General features: G+C 34.4%; 2 protein-coding genes and 1 pseudogene across 4 annotated transcripts; all 3 read left to right on the top strand.

Annotated features, from left to right (window-relative positions):
- Positions 1-2,525: 2,525 nt before the first annotated feature.
- On the top strand, positions 2,526-3,654 carry LOC108853521 (putative F-box protein At3g17500; annotated as a pseudogene).
- Positions 3,655-17,383: 13,729 nt separating this feature from the next.
- Positions 17,384-21,090, top strand: LOC108848477 (basic leucine zipper 61). Of its 2 annotated transcripts, none has more exons than XM_018621857.2 (5): positions 17,384-18,405; positions 18,583-18,673; positions 18,824-18,950; positions 19,609-20,689; positions 20,789-21,090. In XM_018621857.2, exons 1-4 carry the CDS (start codon positions 17,792-17,794, stop codon positions 19,755-19,757), a joined length of 981 nt encoding a protein of 326 aa, XP_018477359.1. In that variant the 5' UTR covers positions 17,384-17,791; the 3' UTR covers positions 19,758-20,689; positions 20,789-21,090. The 2 variants fall into 2 exon arrangements, with proteins under 2 accessions (XP_018477359.1, XP_018477358.1); XM_018621856.2 differs by having other exon boundaries at positions 19,609-20,704.
- Positions 21,091-24,755: 3,665 nt separating this feature from the next.
- On the top strand, positions 24,756-25,964 carry LOC108836521 (dirigent protein 17-like). Of its 2 annotated transcripts, none has more exons than XM_018609673.2 (2): positions 24,756-24,906; positions 25,322-25,964. In XM_018609673.2, exon 2 carries the CDS (start codon positions 25,336-25,338, stop codon positions 25,774-25,776), a length of 441 nt encoding a protein of 146 aa, XP_018465175.1. In that variant the 5' UTR covers positions 24,756-24,906; positions 25,322-25,335; the 3' UTR covers positions 25,777-25,964. The 2 variants fall into 2 exon arrangements, with proteins under 2 accessions (XP_018465175.1, XP_056863568.1); XM_057007588.1 differs by having other exon boundaries at positions 24,767-24,906; positions 25,224-25,964.
- Positions 25,965-26,178: the final 214 nt, after the last annotated feature.

Raw genomic sequence — 26,178 nt, 5'->3', positions numbered from 1 at the left:
GTCTCTCCTTTCGGTCACCGATAAAGCCTCCTAAACCAGTCTTCTCCTCCACAAAATGTTTCCATGAATGTAGTTTGTATTGTCTTCATCTCTCAAGTCTGTTTTGGAGGAATTTATTCACTTTTCCAAATATTAGCAATAAAAAAACTTATTTTGTGAATGTGTGTGAGTAACGAAAACCCATGTTTTATGTTTCACAATCAGTAGTTATTAGATAAATATTTTTTATTTGCAGGTTGCGCCGGTTAAAGAAAGAGCTAATACAATATAATTATATAAATGTAGCGGCATGTGTAGGAATGTTAGGGAAATTGGTTTCTCGGTGAATTAGGCTTTTTCCATGTCATACATCTCAATTTCTTTATTATTAACATCTTTATTGTTTTATATTTTATCAACAGATTTTTTATAATTAAAATAAATATTAAACTTAAAGTTGAAATTATATTTTCATTAATATCTTTATCTTGTTGGTAAAATTTCAATTTTTTAGTAACATATTTTGTGAATAATACATGAACCAAATGTTAGTCTTGTATTATTACATTTTGTATATAATCATTGGGAATTTTTCAAATATGACTCAAAATTTGAAGTCAAACACAAAAATGATTAATGCTTTTTGTTGAAATTTTCATTTGCCATATTCACTCTAGAAGTTCGAGTTATTCACAAAAATACTATATTTGTTTTCTTTTTCTGAAAATGAGTGTTTCACTCATTCATCTTTATCTTCCTCATTTATTTACAACATTGTCATTGTTATCAAAACACCAACCACCATGAACAACCAACTTCAAGCTTTAAATGAACCTAAAATCAAAAATGATATGCCAATTTTGAGTGCTCAATTTTTTTAAACTTATGTTAAAATTAAGTTTTAGATCTAAATATAAATAAAAATACAAACTTATCATAGTAACCAAAAAAAAGAAAATAATATTTTCATATCAATAAGAAAGTTTCATGTTACCATTGTTTCATTTTCTTCAAATGACATAATACAAATCTCATTAAAGTCTAAATAGTTATTTTTTCAATTTTTTATAATATTAAGAAGTATGAATTATTTAATAAACATTTCAAAAAAAAAAATTGGTTTTCAGCAGGTCATCTCATATCGGATCTTAGGTTAATAGCAGATTTTTAGATTTTTTCAAGGTTTTCTAAGACTATAATTCAATTCTTTTTATTAAATTGAACTGAATTATAAACATATCACTGGATTTATCGGTTCAATCATAGGTCTGGGTTGGATATGAAAACACCACTTGAAAATCAATTTATAATAGAACATTTTTTTTGAAACACAAATAGAAAACTTTAAAATTATTTATTTTCTAATAAAAGTTACAAATTCAATTAAATTTTGTTAAAATAAATATATACCCGTGCTTTTAAAACGCGGATCAAAATCTAGTTATAAGCTTATTAGAATTACCTAAGTTCATGATTCATGGTCAAGAACGAGTGAGTAACTTTCATTAAGAAGTTATATGTGCTTTTACTAAAAGTTAAACAAGAATGTCATCAGATTTAAAATGATATTTGAGTTTTTTCAGTTCTGTTTCACGACCTGAAGTCTTCTCCAACGAGGTATTTCATCAGCAACAGTGTGCATAAGATGCCAGGAAACAGAACCAGAATTTCATTGCTTCTTTACCTGTCCGTATACGAGGAAAGTCTGGGAACTCATCCCTTTTCATCGAGCAGTTCACCTAATTGCAGCCACCACTTTTAAAGACGTCGTCGTCAAGTTCAGGAAAGTAGCCTGCCTCCCTCTTTCAGGTATTACTCTCAATATTTTATTTTGGATGTTGTGGGCTATTTGGACTTCGAAGAACACGTTTTTTTCTGAGAGACGCTACCAAGCACCTGAAGATATAGCCTGAAGGGAATCAAGTTAGCAAAAGAATGGACCTCTTCGCAAATCATAGTAAAAGAATCTAGCAGTTCACATCTTCCCCAACAAGACCGAGCTCGACAACCAACAAGGAACCACTGCAACAACAGCCGCTTAACTTGCAAGACAGATGTGGCATGGAACAAAAACATACTCGCAGCCGGATTAGGTTGGGTGTTTTAAGGCCAGGACTTGAAGCCCCAATCAACGGATTGATGGTTGAATCATCAATCGGCTCACCACTACCCTTTGCATGGCGCTCACCTTGGAGTTCTACTCAATCGAGGTGTTTTCCAATAACCTAACGCTCATCTGAGCAATCTCTGGCAAATCTCAGGCAAAAGAGATCATCGGTATTGTGAAAGACATCCGATTAATATCTTCTCAGTTTGCAACAATTTCGTTTTCGACTTCTCTCGTTCTGAGAACTCAATTGCCTATTCTCTAGCCGAAAGGCTCTTCAAGCCTCGTTCATATTGTAATGGACCTCTTGATTTGGTCCCTTTTTGGCTCAATCTCTTTGTCTTATTTAATGAGTATTTTAGTTACAAAAAAAAAAACAAAAAAGCCTGTGAAGAGCAAAAGTGAAAGTCAAAACTCTAGTTCTCTAATTCATTGGGAGATGGTGACAAGTAAGTCATTGAGATTGGTCGATCTTCCATGGGATTTGGTAGTTGAGATACTTTATAGAGTTCCAGCCAGATCTCTAAGTCGATTACGCTTTATTTGCAAGCGATGGAACGCTTTATTCAAAGATGACGATTTCATCAAAAGCACCCGGATAAAGCAGCAAAGCAGTGTATGGTCCTTATGTTGAGTGATTCAAAAGTTTATTCAATGAATGTAGACCACGACGGAGTTCCCGACGACAACGTTGTTGATCCAGAAACGTTTCTAAACCTCAATGGTTTCGATCAAACTCAACAAATTGAGATACAGAAAATATTTTACTGCAACGGGTTATTGTTATGCCCCACCAGGAACTTTAGACTCGTGGTTTGGAACCCTTGTACTGGGCAAATCAAGTGGATCCCACACAGTGGTCGTTACCAGGGTAACTACGAGTTTGTTCTTGGATACGAAAATAACAAGTCTTGCCAAGCCTATAAAATCTTGAGGGTTAGCTGGGATAGGAGTGGCCCAGTACAACAAGTTGTTGACTATGGAATCTATGATTTTGAGTCTCAGTCCTGGAGGGATCTTAATGATGGGGTTCCCAAAAATTGCACCATAGTATCAAAGGGAGTGTCTTTAAAGGGGAATATGTATTGGATTGCTTTTAAAAAATATGAAGATCTCTTACTTAGTTTCGATTTTTCAACAGAGAAGTTTAGGCTCTTCCTTTTCCGAGTGTTGATTATGATTATGTTCATACAGCTCTCTCAGTTGTTAGAGAAGAACGACTATCAGCACTACTGTTTTATAGCGTTGACGATCACCCAAGGATTGAGATATGGATGACGACACAGATTGATCAGACCAAAGACTTGACGTGGAGCAAGTTTTTATCAGTGAAACTAGATGATAATAATCCTCATCATTTTTCAGGTAGCACAACTTTCTTAATCGACGAGAAGAAGAAAGCGGCCGTGTTATGCGATCTGAAATATATACATAAGTGGAACAGGGACATGGTATATATTCTTGGAGAAGACAATGGGTCCATGAAAATACCCGTAGGAGAATATAAATGGCTGATAATGAGGCCACTTGTTTACAATTATGTTCCAAGCTTGGTTCAAATCCAATAGGGTAATATGAGTAAACGAGACGAGGACGCAAAAGAAACAAACGGCATTAGTGGTTATAAACAAGCTTGATTTCTTGCATTTCCATTTTTTCTATTTTTTTTTGACAAATCCATTTTTTCTATTTTTGATTTTGTCTTTCTTCTTTTGAAGTTAATTAATAAAAAAAACTTTTTTGCACAACGGTTAATTGATAAATTGATCTTATATTTTATATTATTTTGCATACCAAGTGTTTTAGCTTTGATTTGTATTTATAACCATAAAATTACAATTCATTTTTATTTAGGCTTTTAAAAACTATATATTTAGGATTTAAAAGCTACAAAAATTCGATGTAGGAATTTTATTTTCTAAATGTAGTAGATAGGTAGAAAAAATATTGATATAAGAAATAATTTTCTATAAATTAATTTCTACTGTCCAATTTCTACACTTACAACCAAATCATTCATCTACATATATAGTTTGTGTGTTCTTTTCTTCACTGCATTACATTCAGAATGTATCTACTAGACCATGACCCGTCCGACCGGGCGGGTGTTTGTTTAATTTTTTAATTTTTGATTTACACTAAATGATGTATTTGTTAATAGTTACTTGTGATACATTCAGAGGTGTACCTACTATAGGATTAGGGGGTTCAGTTGACACATGTTTAATTATGAATAATTGGTTTTGTTAGGAAGCCAAAAAGAATCAGCAGCTAAAATGGTATTAGTGTATATATTGACACACCTAAATCTGGGTTCACATCTTTAAATTATACTTTTGTTATCATATTTTTAAAATTTTATATATCATGACACATGTAAAAAAAATTGATGGGTCCGCCATTGGATACATTGAGTTCTTTTTAAATTTAAAAAAAAACAATCAAATCTGTGAATTTTTTTTTATTATAAAGAAAGCTTAAAGTGAACAATGATAGATTATATATGAAATATATAAATCAATTTAGTTAATTTAAAATACATTGAAATAGTTGACTTTGAGTCATATATAAATCAATTTAATCGGCTCATTGTTATTACATTTTTGTTAGGGCCATATAGTGTTTTAGATCAAATTAAGTTGGTCTAGTGGCCCATGACTCCCCTCTCTTATTCTAACCGACAATTTTGTTTTGTAACCTTTCGGTGTTTAGAAAAAAATTGTGAAGAATGAAAAAAAATATCTCGACTTTCGGTGTTCTCCCATGGCGATGACGATTTCAAAACTCATTAATCAAGGGTCTAATGTTTGATATTTGTGAATCTGATGTTTTTCTTTACGAATCATGGTATGGAGTAATTAAATCTCTTTTGAAATAATTGGTTTATTTTTCATTCTGTTACAAAGTATATTGTTTGCATGTCTAGTTACACCTAGTTAATTAATAAATGTCCATAACATTTATAAAGCAAATCAATTGTTTCCTAAAAATAATGTAGTTAGCAAGAATATAGGCAATTACCTCATTCTTAACTATTTACTTAATCTTATATTTAATATTGAGTACTCTGCAAGTTCAGTTAAACAGATTTTACTGGAAAGAAAACATAGATAATTTATTCATACGATAATTTTTTAGATTTATTGAGACCTAACTCTATGTAAGGTGAATAAACATTAGTTTAGATGAAAAGGGAAATTCAATTTTATCTTGAAATTATTTTGGTAGAGAATGGAAGTTAAATTTTATTTTACGACAATAAATAATTTCGAAATTAATATCCTAGATTTTTTTTTGATAACAAATAAATAATTTCGGAATTTATTTAATACAAGAGAAGTTAAATTTTGTTTTAAGACAACACATTAACTAAACTGAAAAAGACAAATATTAAAATAGAAACTATCTATAAATAAAGAGAGTGATAAATACACATTTAATAAACTGGTTAAGATAAGCATTTTTTTAGGAATGTTATTAATAGGGTCAGTGGCATGTAAGTGTAATTAACATTGAAAACTCAGGGACATTTCCTAAGTGTACTTCTATTTTAATAATAGAGATGATAATAACCAAATTCCCAATTAATGCAGCAGCATTGTAAGTTTGTGTAACATCTTGTCGGGAGGATTTATCGATGTTCAATGTTTGGGTATAAACTTCTTTTTTTTGGTTGTTGTTTTGAATGTTTTTGGTAGACTTCTCTTTAATTAATGTTTCATTTTTTCTGTTTTCAGTTTTGAATGTTTTAAATATTCTGAGATGATGAATTTAGGTAAAGTTGGTTGATTTTAAAAATCGAAGATCCGTTCTGAAAATTTGGATATCAGTAATCATGCATGTATATAAATATTTTTGACCAAACTAAAAAGTAATAATTTGTTAATATGTTTGTAATTTTACATGCATAAAAACAAAATACTTTTCTAAGTAATAATACACCATTGACTTAATTATGCCTCTTATGTTGAGTATAAAATTATGTTCTTTTTATTTGGGTATATAAAATCATGTTCTTTTTATTTGGGTATATCCCCTTATTATTAATCGAGAAGCATTTTAAAAATTTAACCTTTAAAAAGTAAACTAATTTTGATGTTGCCATTATGCCTATGTGTCACTCTCACAATCCTCTTCAGCCATCATTTAAAATTATCCTTAATTTACTAGAGTAATTACATATAATGCCATTGGTCCTATTATGTTTGTTATATTCTCATTACCAACATATTATTTGGCTCATTCGTTATATTATTTGACACATATGCATTGCAAACAGGTTATATAAAATGAGTTGTCGAGTCCAAGGACACATATGCATTTCGAGTTTTTTATTACATTTTTCCTTTGCATCTGTACGGATCATATTTTTTTGTATGCTAATTATCACATGCTTTGCTGATTTTGCTATCATATATGTGTACATAACTTATACATTCTTTTATATATTCTTGAACTTATACATTCTTTTATATATATTTTTTATTCTTACTGACATTCTTTTATATATTCTTGAACTTATACATTCTTTATATATTATTGAACTTATACATTCTTTTATATATATATTTTTGTCCTTATTTTCTTTTATATATTCTTGAACTTATACATTCTTTTATATATTCTTGAACTTATACATTTTTTATATATTCTTGAACTTATACATTCTTTTGTATATATATATATATATATATATATATATATATATATATATATGTATGCTTACTTGCAATATGAAATATGTAAAAAATGCATATATGTATACATATACTTATACATTCTTTTATATATTCTTTTAATTATACATTCTTTTATATATGTGTGCTAATTATGTTTGTTATATTCTCATTCCCAACATATTATTTGGCTCCTTCTTTATATTATTTGACACATATGCATTGAAAACAGGTTATATAAAATGAGTTGTCGAGTCCAAGGACACATATGCATTTCGAGTTTTTTATTACATTTTTCCTTTGCATCTGTACGGATCATATTTTTTTGTATGCTAATTATCACATGCTTTGCTGATTTTGCTATCATATATGTGTACATAACTTATACATTCTTTTATATATTCTTGAACTTATACATTCTTTTATATATTTTTTATTCTTACTGACATTCTTTTATATATTCTTGAACTTATACATTCTTTATATATTCTTGAACTTATACATTCTCTTATATATATTTTTTATCCTTACTAACATTCTTTTATATATTCTTGAACTTATACATTCTTTTATATATTCTTGAACTTATACATTCTTTTATATATATTTTTTATCCTTACTGATATTCTTTTATATATTCTTGAACTTATACATTAATTCTTTTACATATTCTTGAACTTATACATTTTTTATATATTCTTGAACTTATACATTCTTTTGTATATATATATGTATGCTTACTTGCAATATGAAATATGTAAAAAATGCATATATGTATACGTATACTTATACATTCTTTTATATATTCTTTTAGTTATACATTCTTTTATATATGCGTGCTCTTTTTTTTCAACATTTCGAATTTCGAAAATAGGAACCACATACAACATTATTGCATGTTTTGGAATATGGGAAGCATATAAAATTAGGAACCAAATTTATAGTGATTTGGGGGTGATTGATATTATTTGAGCAAAATATCTATAATTTCGAGGATAATTTTATCAATCTTGACCATGATATTTATGCATTTCCTAAATTATAAAAAGATGATCTACAATAAATATAAACTTGCTAAAATTTGGTCAAGATATGAAATATGAAATATCTAAAAAAATGCATATATGTATACATCTACTTATAAATTCTTTTATATATTCTTTTAATTATACATTTTTTTATATATGTGTGCTCTTTTTTCACCATTTCGAATTTCGAAAATAGGAACCACATACAACATTATTGCATGTTTTGGAATATGGGAAGCATATAAAATTAGGAGCCAAATTTATATTGATTTGGGGTGATTGATATTATTTGAGCCAAATAACTATAATTCCGAGGATAATTTTATCAATCTTGACCATGATATTTATGCATTTTCTAAATTATGAAAAGATGATCTACAATAAATATAAACTTGCTAAAATTTTGGTCGTTAATAATAGAAATTGGACAAATATATTAATTAGAATTTGTTGGATAGTTGTGTTGCTCACCAAAATTATGACTGTGTATGACACGTGTATTTATGTTTATAATCGCATACACTCATTGCTATTTGGTATGGCTTCGGTATATAAGTGGACCATTATTTTTTCAAAGAGATGCAGTGACAACCAACTATTTTAGCACAAGACCGGAACATATACTTTAAAGTCTAAGGTATATTATTTTACTAATAATGTTAACCCCTATATATTAGTACTCTTACCATTTTGACAATTGTCACATATAGAATATGTAATGTTCCCTAATTTTTTTTTTTTTATAAAAAATGTTCTTAAAATTTTTTTTGAACATTTTCACCCTGCGCAACATATCCTAGTTGAATTGTATTTATTCATCTAAAATGAGCCACGACTATTTTTGGTTCTAGTTTGTTTAACAATTGATTAGCTTTTGTTGCATTTATTTTAGTTTAAAGTTTCAGATCGATATATTTGTTAAACTATGTTTAATCTATTAAAATATCTATATTGTAAAATGGGGAATTTGCCAAAAACAATCTATATATTCATTTTAAAGATAAATATATACCCCATATTCAATCAAATTCAAAAACAACCTAAAGGATGGTAAAATTACTAATTAACTCTTATGACCAAACAAAAAATCAGATATGTATTTTATGATTCCGTCCTTCAGAATTCTACACGTAACAGAAAAAGTCTACACATATACAAACCTTTTAAAAATTATACTATGTAAACTTATTCTCTAGTCTACATCGTAATTTGATCCAATAATTTAATTTTAAAAATGTATATAATTTTGTGAAAGTTTTAATAAATCATTAATATAAGGGTTAATATGAAGTATATAAATTAAGATTTTATATAAATGAATAATTTAAAAGAATATATATTGATTTTGTAACCATGTGTAAGACAATGTTTATTGACTTAAATTTGCATATTAATGTTGAATAATTTATATTTTGTATATTTCGATATTTGATACAACAATTGAGACTTTTTTATTATCAAGCAAACATTTAGAGTTTGAAATTTGTGGTTGTGGGTCTACTATACCGTATATTATATTTTTTATTTTGATATTTGACTATACCGTATATTATATTTTGTATTTTGATATTTTACTATACCGTATAGTAGACCTACAACAAAGTCTAGTGCATTGTAGACTTCCTTTTCATTCTACTTTAATTGGTGATTACAAAAAAAATCATTATTTTAAATTAAATTTAGTTCTTTATGAATAAAAAGTGAAATCTTATATTATAACTACTAAAAATAAAGAAATAAATTTAGTAAATCATATAATAAAAGGTTGGTTGATTAATAAATTCAGTGGCATAATTTTGTAAATAAGTTTAAAAACTAAGGGATATTTTATTTTTGTACTTCTCTTTTAATAATATAGATATAATATTGCAAATGGCTTAAATTTCTAAAGCTTATAACTTAAGAATACCATATTAAAAATATTTTAAATTCTTTATTATATGTGATGCAAAATTTAAACACAATTTTTTTTGTTAAATTTTATATTGTTAGATATATTAGTTCGCACAAAGTGCGGTTACTTACCTAGTTTGATATTGTTAGCAAAAAAAACTATTTGATAAAAAAGAAAATAATTTAATAATGATAATTAATATCCATAATTAACCATTATAAAATTAACGTGAATACGAAACATAAGAAATTAACTTCTCAAATAATATATATTACTGATTAATCGTATGATTAGCGAAATATTATCTGAACAGAGGAATTAGAAGTTTTCATCTTCGTGGTCAAGGCTATTTCAATTTCTGCAACTTCTCGTTAAATGTTATTGTTGCCGGGCTTGTTGTAGAAATTTGGAGATTGGTCTTATGTGGCAAACTGAAGAGGATATTCCTCGAATACTTGGTAAGAAGACAACCACTGATGTTTGGGTTGTCTTAAGTAAAGATAGTAATAAAGAAAAAAAATTGTATGTGTCACATGAGAAACATTACAACACTAGATTGTTGCCCCACTACGCTTACTAGTCTTACGTAACCCTTTTGACATTATTTGCAAAATGATTTTAACATATGTTTTCTTTACATTCATTTTTATTGAATAAATATAACATGTCATACTAAAAAGATGACATGGTGTATAACTAAATGTGAAATGGTATATTTAATGCTAATTTATATTTTTAATAATTTTTTAGAATATGGTAATAAATTATACATCATCATTAAAATAAAATAATAATATAAATAAGATAATGTTTTACAAATTTTTAATTAGTATTTATTTCTATTTTTATAATTATACAATTTATTACCAAAAAATATTTTCAAACTTTTCTATGATTTTTTTATAAAATATATAATTTTTAATCGTAATATTCTTAGTTTCTTTTATATATTTATAAATTTTAGAAATACTGCTTAGTTTTAATTTTTGATAATTATACAACTTTTATATGAAATTTTTTTATTAATTTTATACAATTTGATTTAATATATTTATCTAAAATAAATAGATAAAAATATATGGAAGATTATAATTGTCAATATATATACATATCTATTTTAAAATATAATTAAAAGTAACAAAAAATGGTTTATCTTAATTTTATGGTTAACTAAATAAAAATTATTTTAAAATAGTGGTAAGAAATTTTAAAAAATAATAATAATAAAGTTTTGTACGAGGTGCTCAAAGTTCAACCTTGTCAATTTGTCTTTACAGATGCAGAGTGTCATGTTTGATTAGAAGAGTCTTATTGATTATGTTTATGCTTTTGTGTCAAAAAAATATATTTTAAATATAATTTATTTTAAAAAAAATTATCGATGCACATGAATCAGGAAAACACATCGTTTATTTATATATATATGCATGTATATATCATTAACTTTATATTTGATACAAGTATACATATATATCTAAGGTTTCTATATATTCTCTATATAGTAAGTTCAATTCAGTAAATTATCTTATGTTTTAACAAACAACAAATACGATGATTGGCTTGAAAGAGGCTTTGATTCGAGGACAAAAGCACATGACAGAGGTCTCACGAGTTACAAAAATATTATAGCAACAAAAAAGCAAAGAACATGTTCTGACACATGACATGGTTCCCTTCTTCACTTCTCCCTTTCAACAACTCATCTCTCTCTATCCCCCACTCTCTCCACTCTCCATTACTTTCAGCCTCTCACTTAATTCATTCTCTCTATTTCCTTTGTGTTTCATTATGCTTCTCTTATATTTAGCAGTGCACTGACATAAATTTATGTTGTGTGATTACTTTGTTGTTTGATGACTTTTATACTTTATAAGAAGAGGGAGCTATCCAGAACACTCAGCTTCCTCAAGGCCTTCCAATCAACGAGTGCTTACTGATATACCAGTTGAGGCTCTAAGTGAAGCGATGACGGAAGTAAGAGAGGCCATGACAAGATACACGAACTGCCCTGACCCTACTGAAAGCGCTGCAAGACGTGAAAGATTCCGTCAGGCAGAAGAAGCAGGAGAAGTAGAAGAGACAGTTACGCTAATGCTAATAGGAGCATCTACGAATAACATACCTGAAGGTGATCAGGAATTGACGCACCAAAGTCTATCTCCAACCTCACCTCGAGTTCCTGCACTACTTCGCTTGGGTCCAATTATGGAAGATGAAGAACACCCATCAACTCCTCTGGCGATGTCGACTGCTAACGTCACAAAGCGTAGACCAGGGAGACCACCAGGCAGAAGAAACATTACCCCATCTCCTCGGAGCTTCTTGGGAATAGCACTACGACGCAGAACCATATCAAAAACTCAACCCTCCCCTCACAAAAGGAAATCGTCTAGTGCAATCCCTCGAAGAAGTGCAAACTCCAACATTCAGAAAAGCACTATGGCTCCAAACTCCAGCACCTTGCCACGAAGATCAAAAACTGTGAATGTTGCAAGACTCCCCTCTTCGTCAACCCAAAGAGACAGTGGGATGGATTTTCGGGATCCGTCCTCTCCTCTTCCTTAAAAGTAGTGTGCTGTAACTGCCAAGGGGTGGGGAACCCTTGGACAGTTCGTCGCCTCCGAGAGATCTGCAAAAAGATAAATCCAGATGTCATCTTTCTCTCAGAGACAAAAAACCCCCACAGTGTGGTATTAAGGAAGTTGGAGTGCTTACGTCTTGGAAACATCCACACAGTACCCCCCATGGAAGAGCAGGAGGTGGCTTGGCCCTCCTCTGGAAAGATGGCATTGACCTCACTGTTATCTCCTCCTGCAAAAATTATTTCGACACTCAGCTTATGTTTGAAGGGAAACTAAGCTATGCGACATTCATATATGGAGATCCAGATAAGAAAAAACGCAAACAAACCTGGGATTACCTAACGGCACTTGCACTTATAAGAGACGCCCCCTGGTTTATCTCTGGAGACTTCAATGATCTCACTGGAAACACTGAAAAGGAAGGAGGGCCAGAGAGGGCTGAAGGCTCATTCGATGATTTCAGAACCTTCCTCATTGAAGGAGATCTGTATGACATCCAACACTCCGGTAACTGTCTGTCTTGGCGAGGCATCAGATGGAAGCACTCAGTAAAATGCCGTCTAGACAGAGCCCTTTCCAATGGATCTTGGGCGGAGCTTTATCCTTCAGGCCGTTGTGAATATCTTCGATTTGAAAGTTCCGATCACCGGCCGCTTGTTACATACTTTGAGCCCCTGAAAAAGAAGAAGAAAGGAATTTTTAGATATGATCGATCTCTGAGCAAAGTCCCTGAAGTCCTAATGCTAATCAAAGATACTTGGACAGAGGAAACCCAACTCAAGGTTAAACAGAAGGTGGACAAATGCAGAAACGCTATTATTCAATGGTGTAAAGCACAACAAGCAGAGCTCAAAGCCACCCTGGAGAACCTAAAGAGACAAATTGACCAGCTCATGTCGGGCTCTAACCCCAATGAGATACTACTCAACGAGCTCAATGACAAACTGAAGAAAACCTATATGCTGGAAGAGGAGCATTGGAAACAAAGAAGCAGACAGTTATGGCTCAACCTGGGTGATAAGAATACAGGTTTTTTTCATGCATCAACTAAGAAGCGCAAGGCTCTAAACAGATTCTCTGTTATTGAGGGCCCTGATGGGAATCATGTCTACACAGAAGAGGATATTACTGCTACTGTGGAAAACTACTTCCATGATATCTTCAAGTCTATGAACAGAGAACCAGATACTATGGAGACAACTCTTAATGAAGCAATATTACCTGTCATCTCAGAGGAAACTAACCGGAGACTGATCTGTATACCCGACTCCACAGAGATCAAAGAAGCATTGTTCTCCATCCACCAGGGAAAGGCTCCTGGCCCTGATGGATTCTCAGCCTGCTTCTTCCAATCCAACTGGAATGTTGTAGGGAAGGACATAGTTGAAGAAGTCCAAGAGTTCTTCCTCTCCAGCTGCATGCCAAAAACAGTCAATGAGACACATATTAGGCTCATACCCAAGATAATAAGCCCAAAAAAAGTGTCCGACTACAGACTTATAGCTCTCTGTAATGTGAGTTATAAGATCATCTCGAAGCTGCTAGCAAGACGCCTCCAACCGCTACTAGGAGCCCTGATCACTGAAACACAGTCTGCATTTGTCCCAAAGAGAGCTATATCAGATAATGTATTAATCACTCACGAGATGCTACTCTACCTCAAAACATCAAAGGCAAAAAAACACTTCTATATGGCAGTCAAGACCGACATGAGTAAAGCCTATGATAGACTAGAGTGGGATTTCATTCGACTAGCTATCCTAAGGTTTGGTTTTCATCCTATCTGGACGGAGTGGATTATGCAATGTATTATGACAGTGAGCTACTCTTTCATCATCAACAATGCAACAAGAGGATATGTTGAACCGGCAAGGGGAATCAGGCAGGGTGACCCCCTTTCCCCTTACATATTCATCATCTGCAGTGAGATCCTATCAAGCCTATGTAACAAGGAGCAGAGAAATGGAGCGCTAAAAGGCATCAGTATTGCATCAAGTTCTCCTTGCATCAACCACCTATTATTCGCTGACGATACTATGTTCTTTTGCAAGGCTAACAGTCAGAATGCTCAAACTCTAAAGAGGATCCTAGCTAACTATGAGGCAGTCTCGGGCCAGCTTATTAACCTACAGAAATCAGCTATCTCTTTCTCTAAGAGCACTACCCAAAGCAGGAAGGATCAGATCAGCCAGATCCTAGGAATTGAAAGCAAAGGAGGCTTTGGCATTTACCTTGGGCTCCCAGAGCAATTTGGAAGACGGAAGAGAGATCAGTTTGCCACAATCCTGGATCGTATCATGCTTAAATCTGTTAGCTGGTCCTCAAAGTTCCTCTCTCGAGCTGGCAAGATGGTTATGTTGCGCACAGTGCTTGCGGCAATGCCTTCCCACGCAATGTCTTGTTTTAAACTCCCTGCAACCCTATGTGCTCAGATCCAATCCCTCCTCACGAGATTCTGGTGGGATAGCTCGCCTGAAAAAAGAAAAATGTCACGGATTTCCTGGAAAAAGATGGCCAAAGAAAAAAAACATGGAGGGCTAGGATTTAAAGACATCTCTACCTTTAATGACTCGCTGCTAGCAAAAATCAGTTGGAGAATCCTCAAAAATCCCTCTTGCCTCCTTGCTCGCGTCCTCCTTGGAAAATACTGCAAAGTTGAAAGCTTTCTATCAGTCAGAGCATCGAAGACATCCTCTTATGGATGGAAAGGAGCGCTAATCGGCAGAGACTTACTAGTTTAACATCTTGGATGGATAGTTGGTACAGGGGAGGCTATCAATGTGTGGACTGATGCGTGGCTCTCCTCTACAGAGCAGCTACGACCTTATGGTCCTGCACCCGAAGCGCTTAGAAACCTCAAGGTTTCGGACCTGATGCTTGACAACTCAGCGGAGTGGGATCCTCAAAAAATTGATGCTATTCTTCCCTTCCACAAACAGGTGATCCTTCAGATCAAGCCCTCCATCTGCAGCTCACCAGATGAATTGGTTTGGCTCCATACAGCATCATGCTCTTATACTGCAAAATCTGGATACAAGTCTCAAGCTGAAGTGCTAGACACGGAAGAAGAACCTACCCCTGCAATAACCCATGACTGGTTAGCAAACGTGTGGAAAGTCAAAACCTCAGAGAAAATAAAGCTATTCCTATGGAACTCCTTACACAATGCCTTACCAGTTGGAGAGCAGTTTGCTATCAGAAACATCCATCTATCAAGTGCTTGTCCCCGATGTAATGAGCTTGAATCGGTCGCCCATTTGCTCTTCACTTGTGGCTATGCTAGGGAAGTTTGGAACTTGGCCCCTCTGGCTTCAGGTTTCGACCCATCTACTTGCATCACCACGGGACTCGGCTTTGAAGCCCTCCGACGAATCCCATCTCTTCCTCCTACAAGACTGGGTCCAGGAACTCTATCTGCCTCAATCTGTTGGAATCTTCGGGTCTCAAGAAACCAATTAATCTTCCAGCAGCGAACCTTTACCCCGGAGGAGACTCTGTTGAAATCAATACGAGAAGCAAGAGAATGGCTAGTCTCCCAAGATAACCCCATCAAACCGCTACCAAACCCAACCTGTATCGCCCAGGATCCTCCTCTAGACCTGAATCAAATATGCATGTTCACGGATGCCGCCTGGAATCCATTGACGAAGTGCGCTGGTCTTGCCTGGATCATCGATGATGCTGGATCATCTTCATCATACTCTGCGACTGATAACTTTATAATGTTGCCCCTAATGGCGGAAACCTTGGCTTTGCGAATCGCCATGACCTCCGCTCTAGATCGTGGGATAACTTCGCTCCTGATCCTCTCCGATTCACAAACCCTCATCAAACTTGTGACCTCAAACGGAAGGCATCTCGAGATCGCCAGTCTCCTCAACGATATCTCTATCTTATCCAATCGCTTTATTTCTGTTAAGTTTAAATTTATTCCTAGGTTGGATAACTCTAGAGCTGACTCTGTTGCCAAACAGGCTCTCTCCTTGTACCAAACCTAAGCTTTATGGTTTAATTGAATGTGGTTCTACAAAAAAAAAAAGAAGAGGGAGCTAATTTAAGTATGTATACATTCTTCTCTGTATAAACTAGATTGTAAATGTGAAGGGTATAAAGAAAAGTGTGGTAAATTTTATTGAACTATTTTTCTTTGTCATTTTCACAAAGTCGCCACTCTTATGATATCAACTTATTAATGTATGATGATCAGGATCGGATCTGGAATTTTAGGAGCTTGAGAATTTTTTTATAAAAATTTCATAATTTAGGAACTACTATGTCTATATAAAAAACTCAAAAATTTTGGAATTTTTTGAAGTTAAGGTCAATGTTTTACTGGACTCTGCCTATATCTGGCCATGATGGTGATCATTGCAGTAGGTGTGTGTCATTGTGAGTTAAACTAAACAACAATAAATTTGTGTTAACTATTTGTGAGTTTATGGATTATATATGACTTTGGTAACATTCAAATCATACATAACATGCACTCAAGTGCCAAACTGAAACCATATGTTAGGACGACATAGGGTTAAGGATTAAGTTTTTTAAGATTCAACGTTCGATTTGACTTATGTAAATTCTTTGAATGAACCACTTACTGCTCGGGTAATCTGTTCATGACATCCTAGTATCGGATTCTGAATTTTGGAAGTTTGAAATTAGGGTATACAAATAACATTTATATCTCTCATCTCATTTTCCATCCAATTAAAGTGAGTAACACGAGCATCAGGTACCATTTGTCCAAGTGTCAGCTCAGCAAACGGCAAGAAATCAAGGCCGAAGAAATGATTAAACGGCGGGATGAAAGAGAAACATAGGAATGTTTTTTTCTTGTAAACTGAGAAACATCGCAATGTTTCCAAAGGATAAACTATTATACATTTCTTTATAGAAGAAGATTAAGCAAACACAGAAGAGGGGTTCATTAAGAGCACGTACTGCCTGGTTCTCCATTTTCACTGAGCCTTTTTCTTCCCAGAGAGCTATTTCATAGCTGTCTGATCTCTCTCTCTCTCTCTCTCTCTCTCTCTCTCTCTCTCTCTCTCTCTCTCTCTCTCTCTCTCTCTCTCTCTCTCTCTCTCTCTCTCTCTCTCTCTGTCTCTCTCTCCCCCCATGTGAGCCCATTTAGAGCCTGTGATATCGAATCCATATATGATACATATAATTTTTTTTTTACTTTTTTTCTATTATATATATAATTGTCTTATCTCATGCATCTCTTCTGTCTCTATTATATCTATTACTTCTGTTTTGTATAACTACTCTTTGTTATACATAACCATTTTAGTTACTCTGGTTTGTTTTTTGTTCCTTCCCTCTCTCTCTCTCTCTCTCTAATGGTTCTTCCTATGTTTTAGGACTTTGAATGATCCAAATTCCAAATCCATCTTGATAGCCTCACCATCTTGATGGCCTCACTCAAATCTTGAAGCTTTCCTTTGGGTTTTTCATTTTCTTAATTGGGTTATTCTCAAAATTTTATTGGTTTTTTTTGTTTTTGTGTGTGCCATTAAATCTCATTAATGGCACAACTCCCTCCAAAAGTCCCAACCATGACGACTACAACCACGCCGCATTGGCCTGAATTTTCCTCTCAGAAACTCCCTTCCATCGCCGCAACGGCAGCGGCAACCGCGGGACAACAAAACCCTTCGTGGATGGATGAGTTTCTCGACTTCTCATCGACTCGTCGCGGGACAGACCGGCGTTCAATCAGCGACTCCATCGCTTTCCTAGATCAACCTTCCTCCGGTGTAGGAAGCCACCACTTTGACAGGTTTGACGACGAGCAATTCATGTCCATGTTCAACGACGACTTACACCAAAACCACCACCACAACAATAGCGTCAACGGCAATGTTGGTCACACCCGTTCTTCTTCCAACACATCTACACCGTCCGATCAAAACAGCCTCCTCAGCGGCGAAGACAATAAAGAACAACCACCGTCTGATAATGATCACATGGACACCACCACAGCCAATGACAACAACGTCGCCGGTAACAATTACAACGAATCAGACGAGGTTCAAAGCCATTGCTGCAAGACGGAGCCACAGGACGGTCCCTCATCAACGAATCAAGACTCCGGTAAAAGCTCTGGCAATCGGATTCACGATCCAAAGAGGGTAAAAAGGTAACTAGTAATTTATTTCTAAAATCACTATTTCCAAAAACAGAAAGTCATGCATGCACGTATGGTCTGAAATTTCCATATATAAAATATTCTGAAAATTCGATATATATATACATATAGTCACCTCGATGACAATAATTTTAGTTTTGTTTTTTTTTTTGCTGAAATTTTCTACAGAATTTTAGCAAATAGACAATCAGCACAGAGATCAAGGGTGAGGAAATTGCAATACATATCAGAGCTCGAATGCAGCGTTACTTCATTGCAGGTAGTTAATCTATACAAACATTAGCAAAAAAAAGAAAAAATCTATACAAACATGCATGCAGCATTACGTAGAAAATTGTTTGTTAATGAATATAAAAGATCGATATCTAATCAAATATGCTAACTTGTAATTAAAATTTGTGGAATGAAGACGGAAGTGTCAGTGTTGTCGCCAAGAATTGCGTTTTTGGATCACCAGCGATTGCTTCTCAACGTCGACAATAGCGCTATCAAACAACAAATCGCCGCTTTAGCCCAAGACAAGATTTTCAAAGACGGTAATTTTCACATTTTTTTAACTTAACATTTCAATCATTACCTTGATTTTTAAGAGAACCAGTTATCAAATTATGAAAAGTGTGTTTTAATTACTGTTTTCCATTATTTTCACTCCATGTATTTAATCATCACTGACAATATGTAGGCTGTCGGAGTGTATATGCATTATTCTTGTAGTGTCGACGAATCATTATTCTAGCAATACGAATGTACAAGAATTTATACTTGATAATTCATATAATTATTAACTTACTTGAAATATAGTATAATATTAATATGCAGGGCGGGCCCTGAGATTTCAGAAACTATAGCCGGTTTAAAAAGAAATTTAAAAATTTGATCCAATTTTTTTAATATAAATTTAGGGATTTATTTATATATAATATTTTTTAAAAAATTTGAGTCTTTAGGCGAATGTTTTATCCGGCTTTAGCTCAGGGCCGGTCCTCTTCAAACCGTTGATAAATTTATCTTATATGTTGTTTTCTTAATTTTAAGAATTTATACTCTCTGCTAATTTATTTTATATACGGACTGGGTCTACATTTATAAACAATAGCCTGACTAATAAGCCAGAACAACTGTCCATGTGTGCACATATGACGCCATAAATATTTGACGACATAAATAACAATGTTCTGAATATAATATTTTCAGCTCACCAAGAAGCATTGAAGAGAGAAATAGAGAGACTTCAACAAGTTTATCATCAACAGAGCCTCAAGAAGATGGTGGATAATATCTCCGACCAATCTCTGGCCGATATCAAACCCTCCGTTGAGAAAGAGCAGCTTCTCAGTGCCTAAAGCTATGTTCCATTCATTAATATTCTCTTCACGGCTAAAAGATTATTGACTATTAAACCTCTTCGATTTGTGTAAAGAGATTAGTTTATGATCAAAGAAGAGGGCATTTTTATCTAATCTTATCACATTTCACTACAAAAAAAGTTTACATTGATAGCATATTGTCATAGTTCGTTTTACTGAACTGCTATCGTAGATGATTTAAAAAAATTGTATTATATAATAGCATTAGATAAATGCTATAATAGAGTTTTGGTAAACGGGAACCCAAAATTAGATTTTCTGCGAAACACTTAGTAAAAACGCTTCAATAATCATTTTTCCTCGCTCAACTCCAATTTTTCCCTATCTCAAAAAGTAACCAATAAGATGCAAGTGCTAAGATCAATTTTCTTTTAACCACAGCCATTGATTAAAATAATCTAATGGCTAAGAATAAACAAAGTGAAAATGTATTTTTTCTCTATCTCTTCTTATCGTTCTTTCATATTCTCCATCTCTATCTTTTTTTTTCTTTTTTTTTGGTAATCTCATCTTCTTCTTCATCCTGAAACAAAAGTTATCACCAAATCTGTCACAACCACCACCATCATCATCATCTATATCTCCTCGTTCTCTACCTCCTCCAATGAAGCTGTTTCAACAACCATCACCAACCTCCGCCGCTCCACCATCATATTCATCTCCCCCTCCTTATTCTCTACCTCCGCCATCAAACTCTGTTTCAACCATAATCACCACGAAATCTGTCTCTAACACTCTTTTTATCTATCCTTTTATCAAAGCTTCTTCTTTTAAAGATGCAGATTGATGAAAAAGATGAAGACAAATTGGGAAGAAGAGAGCACGAAGATGGAGTACATGACTGATGGCGTGGCTGAACATTACGACCACCACCATCGCAATCTCTCCCATCCGCTCGTCACCGCCACGTACGACCAACATCGGTCTCTATCGTCTTCCATCTTCCATGTGTTGGTTTCTCATCAGTTCTATTTTCTAATTGTTTTTGTATTTTGATTCCTCTGTAGAGAAAGGAAGAAAGGAAGAGGACGGATCTGAAGAAGCTGTGGTGTGGAGATGGCAAAGGAAGGTCGCGGTGGTGGTGGAGATGGAGCCTTGGAGGACGGGGATGGAGGAGGAAGCGACGGAGGCGTAGATTAGTTTAGGTTTTGTTTATTAGATTTGGTTTAGTTAGATTTTGGTTTAATCTGTTTTAATTAGCTTTTGGTTTAATGTATGTTGGTTTACTTAATTTTTTTAATTTTGGTTTAGTAGTACATTTATTTGTAAATTTATTCTAATTAATAATAAATTCAATTATAAAGATTAATCTTTGAGCAAAAGTTACAAATTTTTTTTTGATTTAATTATTTAGTTTAATTATAAATATTATATATATATATATATATATATATATATGTATATATATTATGAAGTGCTATCGTATCCGCATATTTAATAGCATCCACAAAAAAATGCTATCGTAGAAGGAGTACCTGTGATGGCTGCCGATTACATGGCAGATGATAAAATGCTATGAAAGACCTAACATAGCGTTAATCGTGAGCTAAGAATGTTGATATTTCTTGTAGTGTTTATAACCTGTGATGAATTTGCCTGATTTTTTTTCTTTTCCGTATGGAGTGGTATATACGTAAACATAGCTTAGCTGATTTGTTGTTTATTCAAATTTGTTTGTTGGAGTGTCTTAAGCATTAATTTTGTACTAATTGACATGTTCGGAAGAATTGTTTTTTTTTGTAACACGAAGAATAGTTTTCTTTTTCGTCAATTTCTTGCCAAATGTAGGTTAATCGAATAGTTAAAGATTCATTTTGTCACATGGATCAAGTTTTGATGTGTGTCATGCGTCCTTATGATAAAAGACAATAATTTATACTATTTCTGTTGACATAAAGAACAATATTTCAAAAAAGGAAGAGAACAAAGTAGTGAGAGAAAGTAGATCGAGATTCCGGTGGTCGGACGGCGCGTGAGCGTCCGTGCCGCCGCCGGAATCTAGGTTATTTTGAGATAAAATCATCAGGCTCTTGTCTCCTCTCCGTCTCTCTTGGAACCCGCCTTGTTTGAGCTCTGGAACGGCACCGCCAGTGGTGGTTGTGTCTCGTGGAGTGATGACGCGGTTGCAAGATTGATGTGAGAGGAAGATGTTCGTCGATCGGGCTCTTATTCCGGGCGACGGAGGCTCACATAGCTCCGTCGACGCCGGTTCTTTTGTCGCCGGGGTGGGGAAGCTTTCTCAGTTCTGCCGCCGTCGGCTCTTGCTCCAGGGGATGAAGGCTCTTTCAGCTTCAGGCCGCCTCGGTTTAGCCCCTAGTCTTTTAGGGTTCAGTTTCTCCTTTTCTTTATTTTCTTTTCGCTTTTAAGTGTTAGATCGGTGTGGTGTTGAGGTCTCGTCGGAGGACGGAGATGCTCTCAGGTGGGAAGTGTTCGGTGCTTGCGATGATCTCTCTCTTTTGGGTTGTTGTGGTGAATGATGGCGGAGGAAATCTCGCTGCGGCGTGTGATTCTCTTTGGAAACGTCCGCCCTTAAGATCGAAGAGGCTCGCGGTTGTTGAGGTTTGGAGAGTCGGAGATCTGGTTTGTCCGGTGAACCGAGGTTAGAGTCTCCGGTGAAAGCTAGTAGCGGTGGAGATGTGATGCCTGTTTGACGCGTGCCCCTCGTGGACGAGGATGCGTACACGTGTCCGGTCTATCACCTTGTTCCGATCTGTGTGGCGGCAGCATTGTCCAGTCTCGTCTAGCTAGGGTTTCACGTTTGGGCTGTAAGCCCATATGGGTGGTGTGAGGTGTGGCCCAGATTGAATGCGGGCTTTGTAATTTGGTCTTGGGCTTCGGCCTTTTATTATATATAACTTTGAGGGAAAAAAAAAAAAAATGGATAAATTTAAATGGCAAATTTTGAATTCGGAAGTTAAAAAAAGAACAATATTTTGAAGCATGAAATGTTACACGAAGTTTTAAGATTTATACTTGAAGCGACTGAGAGCAATTTCACATCCCTTAAAAACTCATTCCAAATTATTTCATTATTGTTAAAGAAAACAATTAATTAATTATTACGATTTTGAACAACATAAACTAAGTAAAAACGAAAAATGTTACTATTTCCTACGTAGGGCTTGGAGATGTAGATGATGTAATCTAGAATCTATATGGTCACATATTAAAGGGTGAACGTGGATACATCCGAAGGCTAAACTGAAAGTTCACATGCCATGTTCCCTGTGCTGGACCACTACGGTCTCGCTACATGATTGGCTTTGTTTCCCCGGCCCTTTTTCTTAATTTGTTTCATTTGCTTAACAAATTTTAAGCCACAGAATTAAATTTATTTTAATTGTTATCCAAAAGGATAGGAGACGGTCAAAGTTAGGACTGGGGAAATGATAATGTTTTCTGGTCGAAGGGACATGATAATGTTACAGAAGAAAGCTCCAAAAGATATAAAAGTTAGTTTTAAGTTTATCATCAATAAAATTGAAGAGGATGATAACTTAATAAGTTTTTTTTTTTTAAAGACAGAGGTTAGTGGTATTAAATATCGATATAATGTAGAGCTAATTAAAACTGGAACTGACCACAACCGTTGATTACATTTCCTAGAAAGCGAGATTAAAGAAGGAATTCGACTCGATCAAATGAGCTTCAAAAGCTTCACCGATTTGAAGAACGAACCATACAGGAAAAAAACCATCGAGACAAATGTTACAAATCAGATATACAACTAAAAAGAACACTAAGCCATAGTGGATAAACAAGAAGAAAACGAAGTATTGGTGAATATATTATAAGAGATGACATCAAGATAAACAATGGATATGTATTGACATATAGTTGAACATACTATGCATTTGCTTAAAAAATATCTGAGCCGTAAGAAAATAAAAATTAACTACTAAAATAACAAGAACTGTTTCAATTACACAATTCCACTCTCAGTATTCTTATCACCATACATATAGTATTTTGGAAAATGGAAATGAGAATAGATTCAAGATTCCAACATGATGAATATAGGGAGGGAATATAAAGTTCTATCACCAATCAAAGAACGAGAGCATAGTTTTTTTTTTTTTTTGAACACCGACGAGAGCAAAGTCATATTGAGTTTTGAGTAAAATAGAGTAGTAAAGTACTTCAAAAGCATCTCAAGTTTCTTCTGTAGCAACAGCAACTTGATAAGTCTCATCATCCTTGCTTACAGAAATTAAGTGTTTCTCTATATATTTTCAACCTCGACCAATCTCTCGTTTAGCAAACTCTACTGCTTCCATGGTTTCAAATACTCTAACACACTCACTTCCAAACTTGTCAACTTGTCTCTTTATTCGAGCTAGTGTCATCTTGTCTTCCACTTTCTTACTTCAATCTCAGCTTTTCAGTTTCAGTTGTACTAATTAATTAACATCCTTGTAGACCGGTTTTTCATCACGCAAAGGACAACGTTTCATGTGCTAGTTTGATGCCTAGCTCTATGTTTTCTTTTCAAAGCCTTCTTATTATCCTTCTAGTACACTTGTCATCATCCGAAGCTCACTTTCCAGATCCTAATTGGGATTTATATACACATTGAGATAAGGAGGAAGAAGAAGAGAAAGAACATGTGTAGTTCCTACACCTAGCCTCCAAGTTCTACATACAAAGGCTAATTCAAAATAAACTCTGGCTTTTGCTTTGTTACTGTAACCCAATCATAATGATTTGCATCATTTCTTTTCCATTTTCTTAAAAATATGGCGTAAATTGTACATAAAAATGGTAATTTATTATATATAATTTTATATACAGATTTATTTATATGTGAAACTATAGTTTCTGTCTATTTTACAAATTAAAGAGAATTAAAAATGATTAATTTGAAATTAAAAAAAAAAAGAATCATAATTATTTGACCAAAAAAAGAAAACCGAGATTAGCCGGTGGTTGGAATAACCAAAAATGTAGCTAACCGAACTAAATTACTCACCAATCCCGATTTAGAGCTATCCGCGCTGCCAAACAAAGCGTCTGCCTTCATCTCCTTCAAACCTCCGACTCCCGTCAACACGCGACGGACCACGAACGCCGGTGACCTAATCTCCTCGCTATTCTCCACCGAGCGAATATCTCCTGCTGACACTTGGTTAGCCTCTTCTCTTCACCATTATCGTATAGTTTCTAGGGTTTCGAATCGCGTATCGTTCCTCTCCTATCCGCTATCATTGGTCGATGATTGATGAATGAACAATAGAAATCGTGAATCTCATAGTATTGTAAGTGATTGAAGTTATACCGAATCAACATTCGATCACTCTGGTTTAAGATGTCTGTGAATCTATTCAGTTCATTATCTTTTCTGAATCTTTTGTTAACTCTGTTACAGTTTTCTATACGTTAACTCAGAATCTTGACACTTGTGGCTGTTAACTCTGTGATTATGTTCTATTTTTAATCTTGCAGAAGATAACTTAGAAGTAGCTTCACTTCCGCAAGTGTTACTGTATGTTCTTGTATAACATAACACAGACTCTTCACTCCTGCTGTTAACTCTTTTGTAGAAGATAACTGATAAATGGACAACAACACTGTGAGCATTAAGCAAGAATCACCACCGCCTCTTCCTCCAGGGATCTATGAGATACCGGGAGAGCCTGCGGTTGTTATCAACGGTGTCCCTGATGAGCCTCAAACACATTCCATGATTGCCAAAGACGAACCTGCAAAACCATCGAGTGCCGCCACTGTAGGATGCGGCGAATGGCTTCAAGGCAGAGAAGTTCGCAAGTTTTTCTTGGGTCAGTACTATTCAGGCACGGTGACGAAGTTCGACAAAGGTACTGGTTGGTACATGGTCGAGTATGAAGATGGGGATTCCGAAGAGCTTGACTGGTCTGAGCTAGAGGAAGTGCTTCTACCTATGGATGTTACTGTACCACTGAGATCAATCTCCTTATGGGTCATCAAGAATCGCCAGACGCAGGCCCAAGCTTATGGAAGCATGGTGAAACACTAATGGGCCTTGCTGATTGTGCAGAGTGAATATGGTGAAGCGCACGATGAGAAGAGGTTACAAACACTTTAACAGTCTTTTGAACATTTCCTTATCAGTTGAATATTTTTATGCCTTTTGTAAACACTTTAACAATCTTTTGAACATTTCCTCATCAGTTGAATCTTTATATATAAAAGAAGCTTTCTATCTCTCCCGCTATGTCCACGTCAGATTCCACGTTGGAAATACCCACTTTCAGAGCGTGACACGCGTCCGTGTAAATGAAACTCCGCGTATTGGTGTATTGGGCTCTGGCTCCAGATTGTATTTGAGGCCCGTGTTATTCTCCGGTCCAGCGAAACCCTAATCATTGTAGACTTGGTCATTCGTCGTCTTCGCGTCTTCGCTCACTTCGATCGCGAC

This window comes from Raphanus sativus, chromosome 4, assembly GCF_000801105.2.
Source record: "Raphanus sativus cultivar WK10039 chromosome 4, ASM80110v3, whole genome shotgun sequence".
NCBI classification, from domain to species: Eukaryota; Viridiplantae; Streptophyta; class Magnoliopsida; order Brassicales; family Brassicaceae; genus Raphanus; species Raphanus sativus.
Note: the sequence above shows the minus strand (reverse complement) of the source record. Positions and strands in the feature narration are given on the sequence as shown.

Coding starts and splice junctions, on each gene's coding strand:
- LOC108848477 (XM_018621857.2), top strand. CDS start 17,792: ATGGCACAACTCCCTCCAAAAGTCCCAACCATGACGACTACAACCACG. Junction 18,406..18,582: donor GATCCAAAGAGGGTAAAAAG/GTAACTAGTAAT, acceptor AATTTTCTACAG/AATTTTAGCAAATAGACAAT. Junction 18,951..19,608: donor AGACAAGATTTTCAAAGACG/GTAATTTTCACA, acceptor TAATATTTTCAG/CTCACCAAGAAGCATTGAAG.
- LOC108836521 (XM_018609673.2), top strand. CDS start 25,336: ATGGACAACAACACTGTGAGCATTAAGCAAGAATCACCACCGCCTCTT.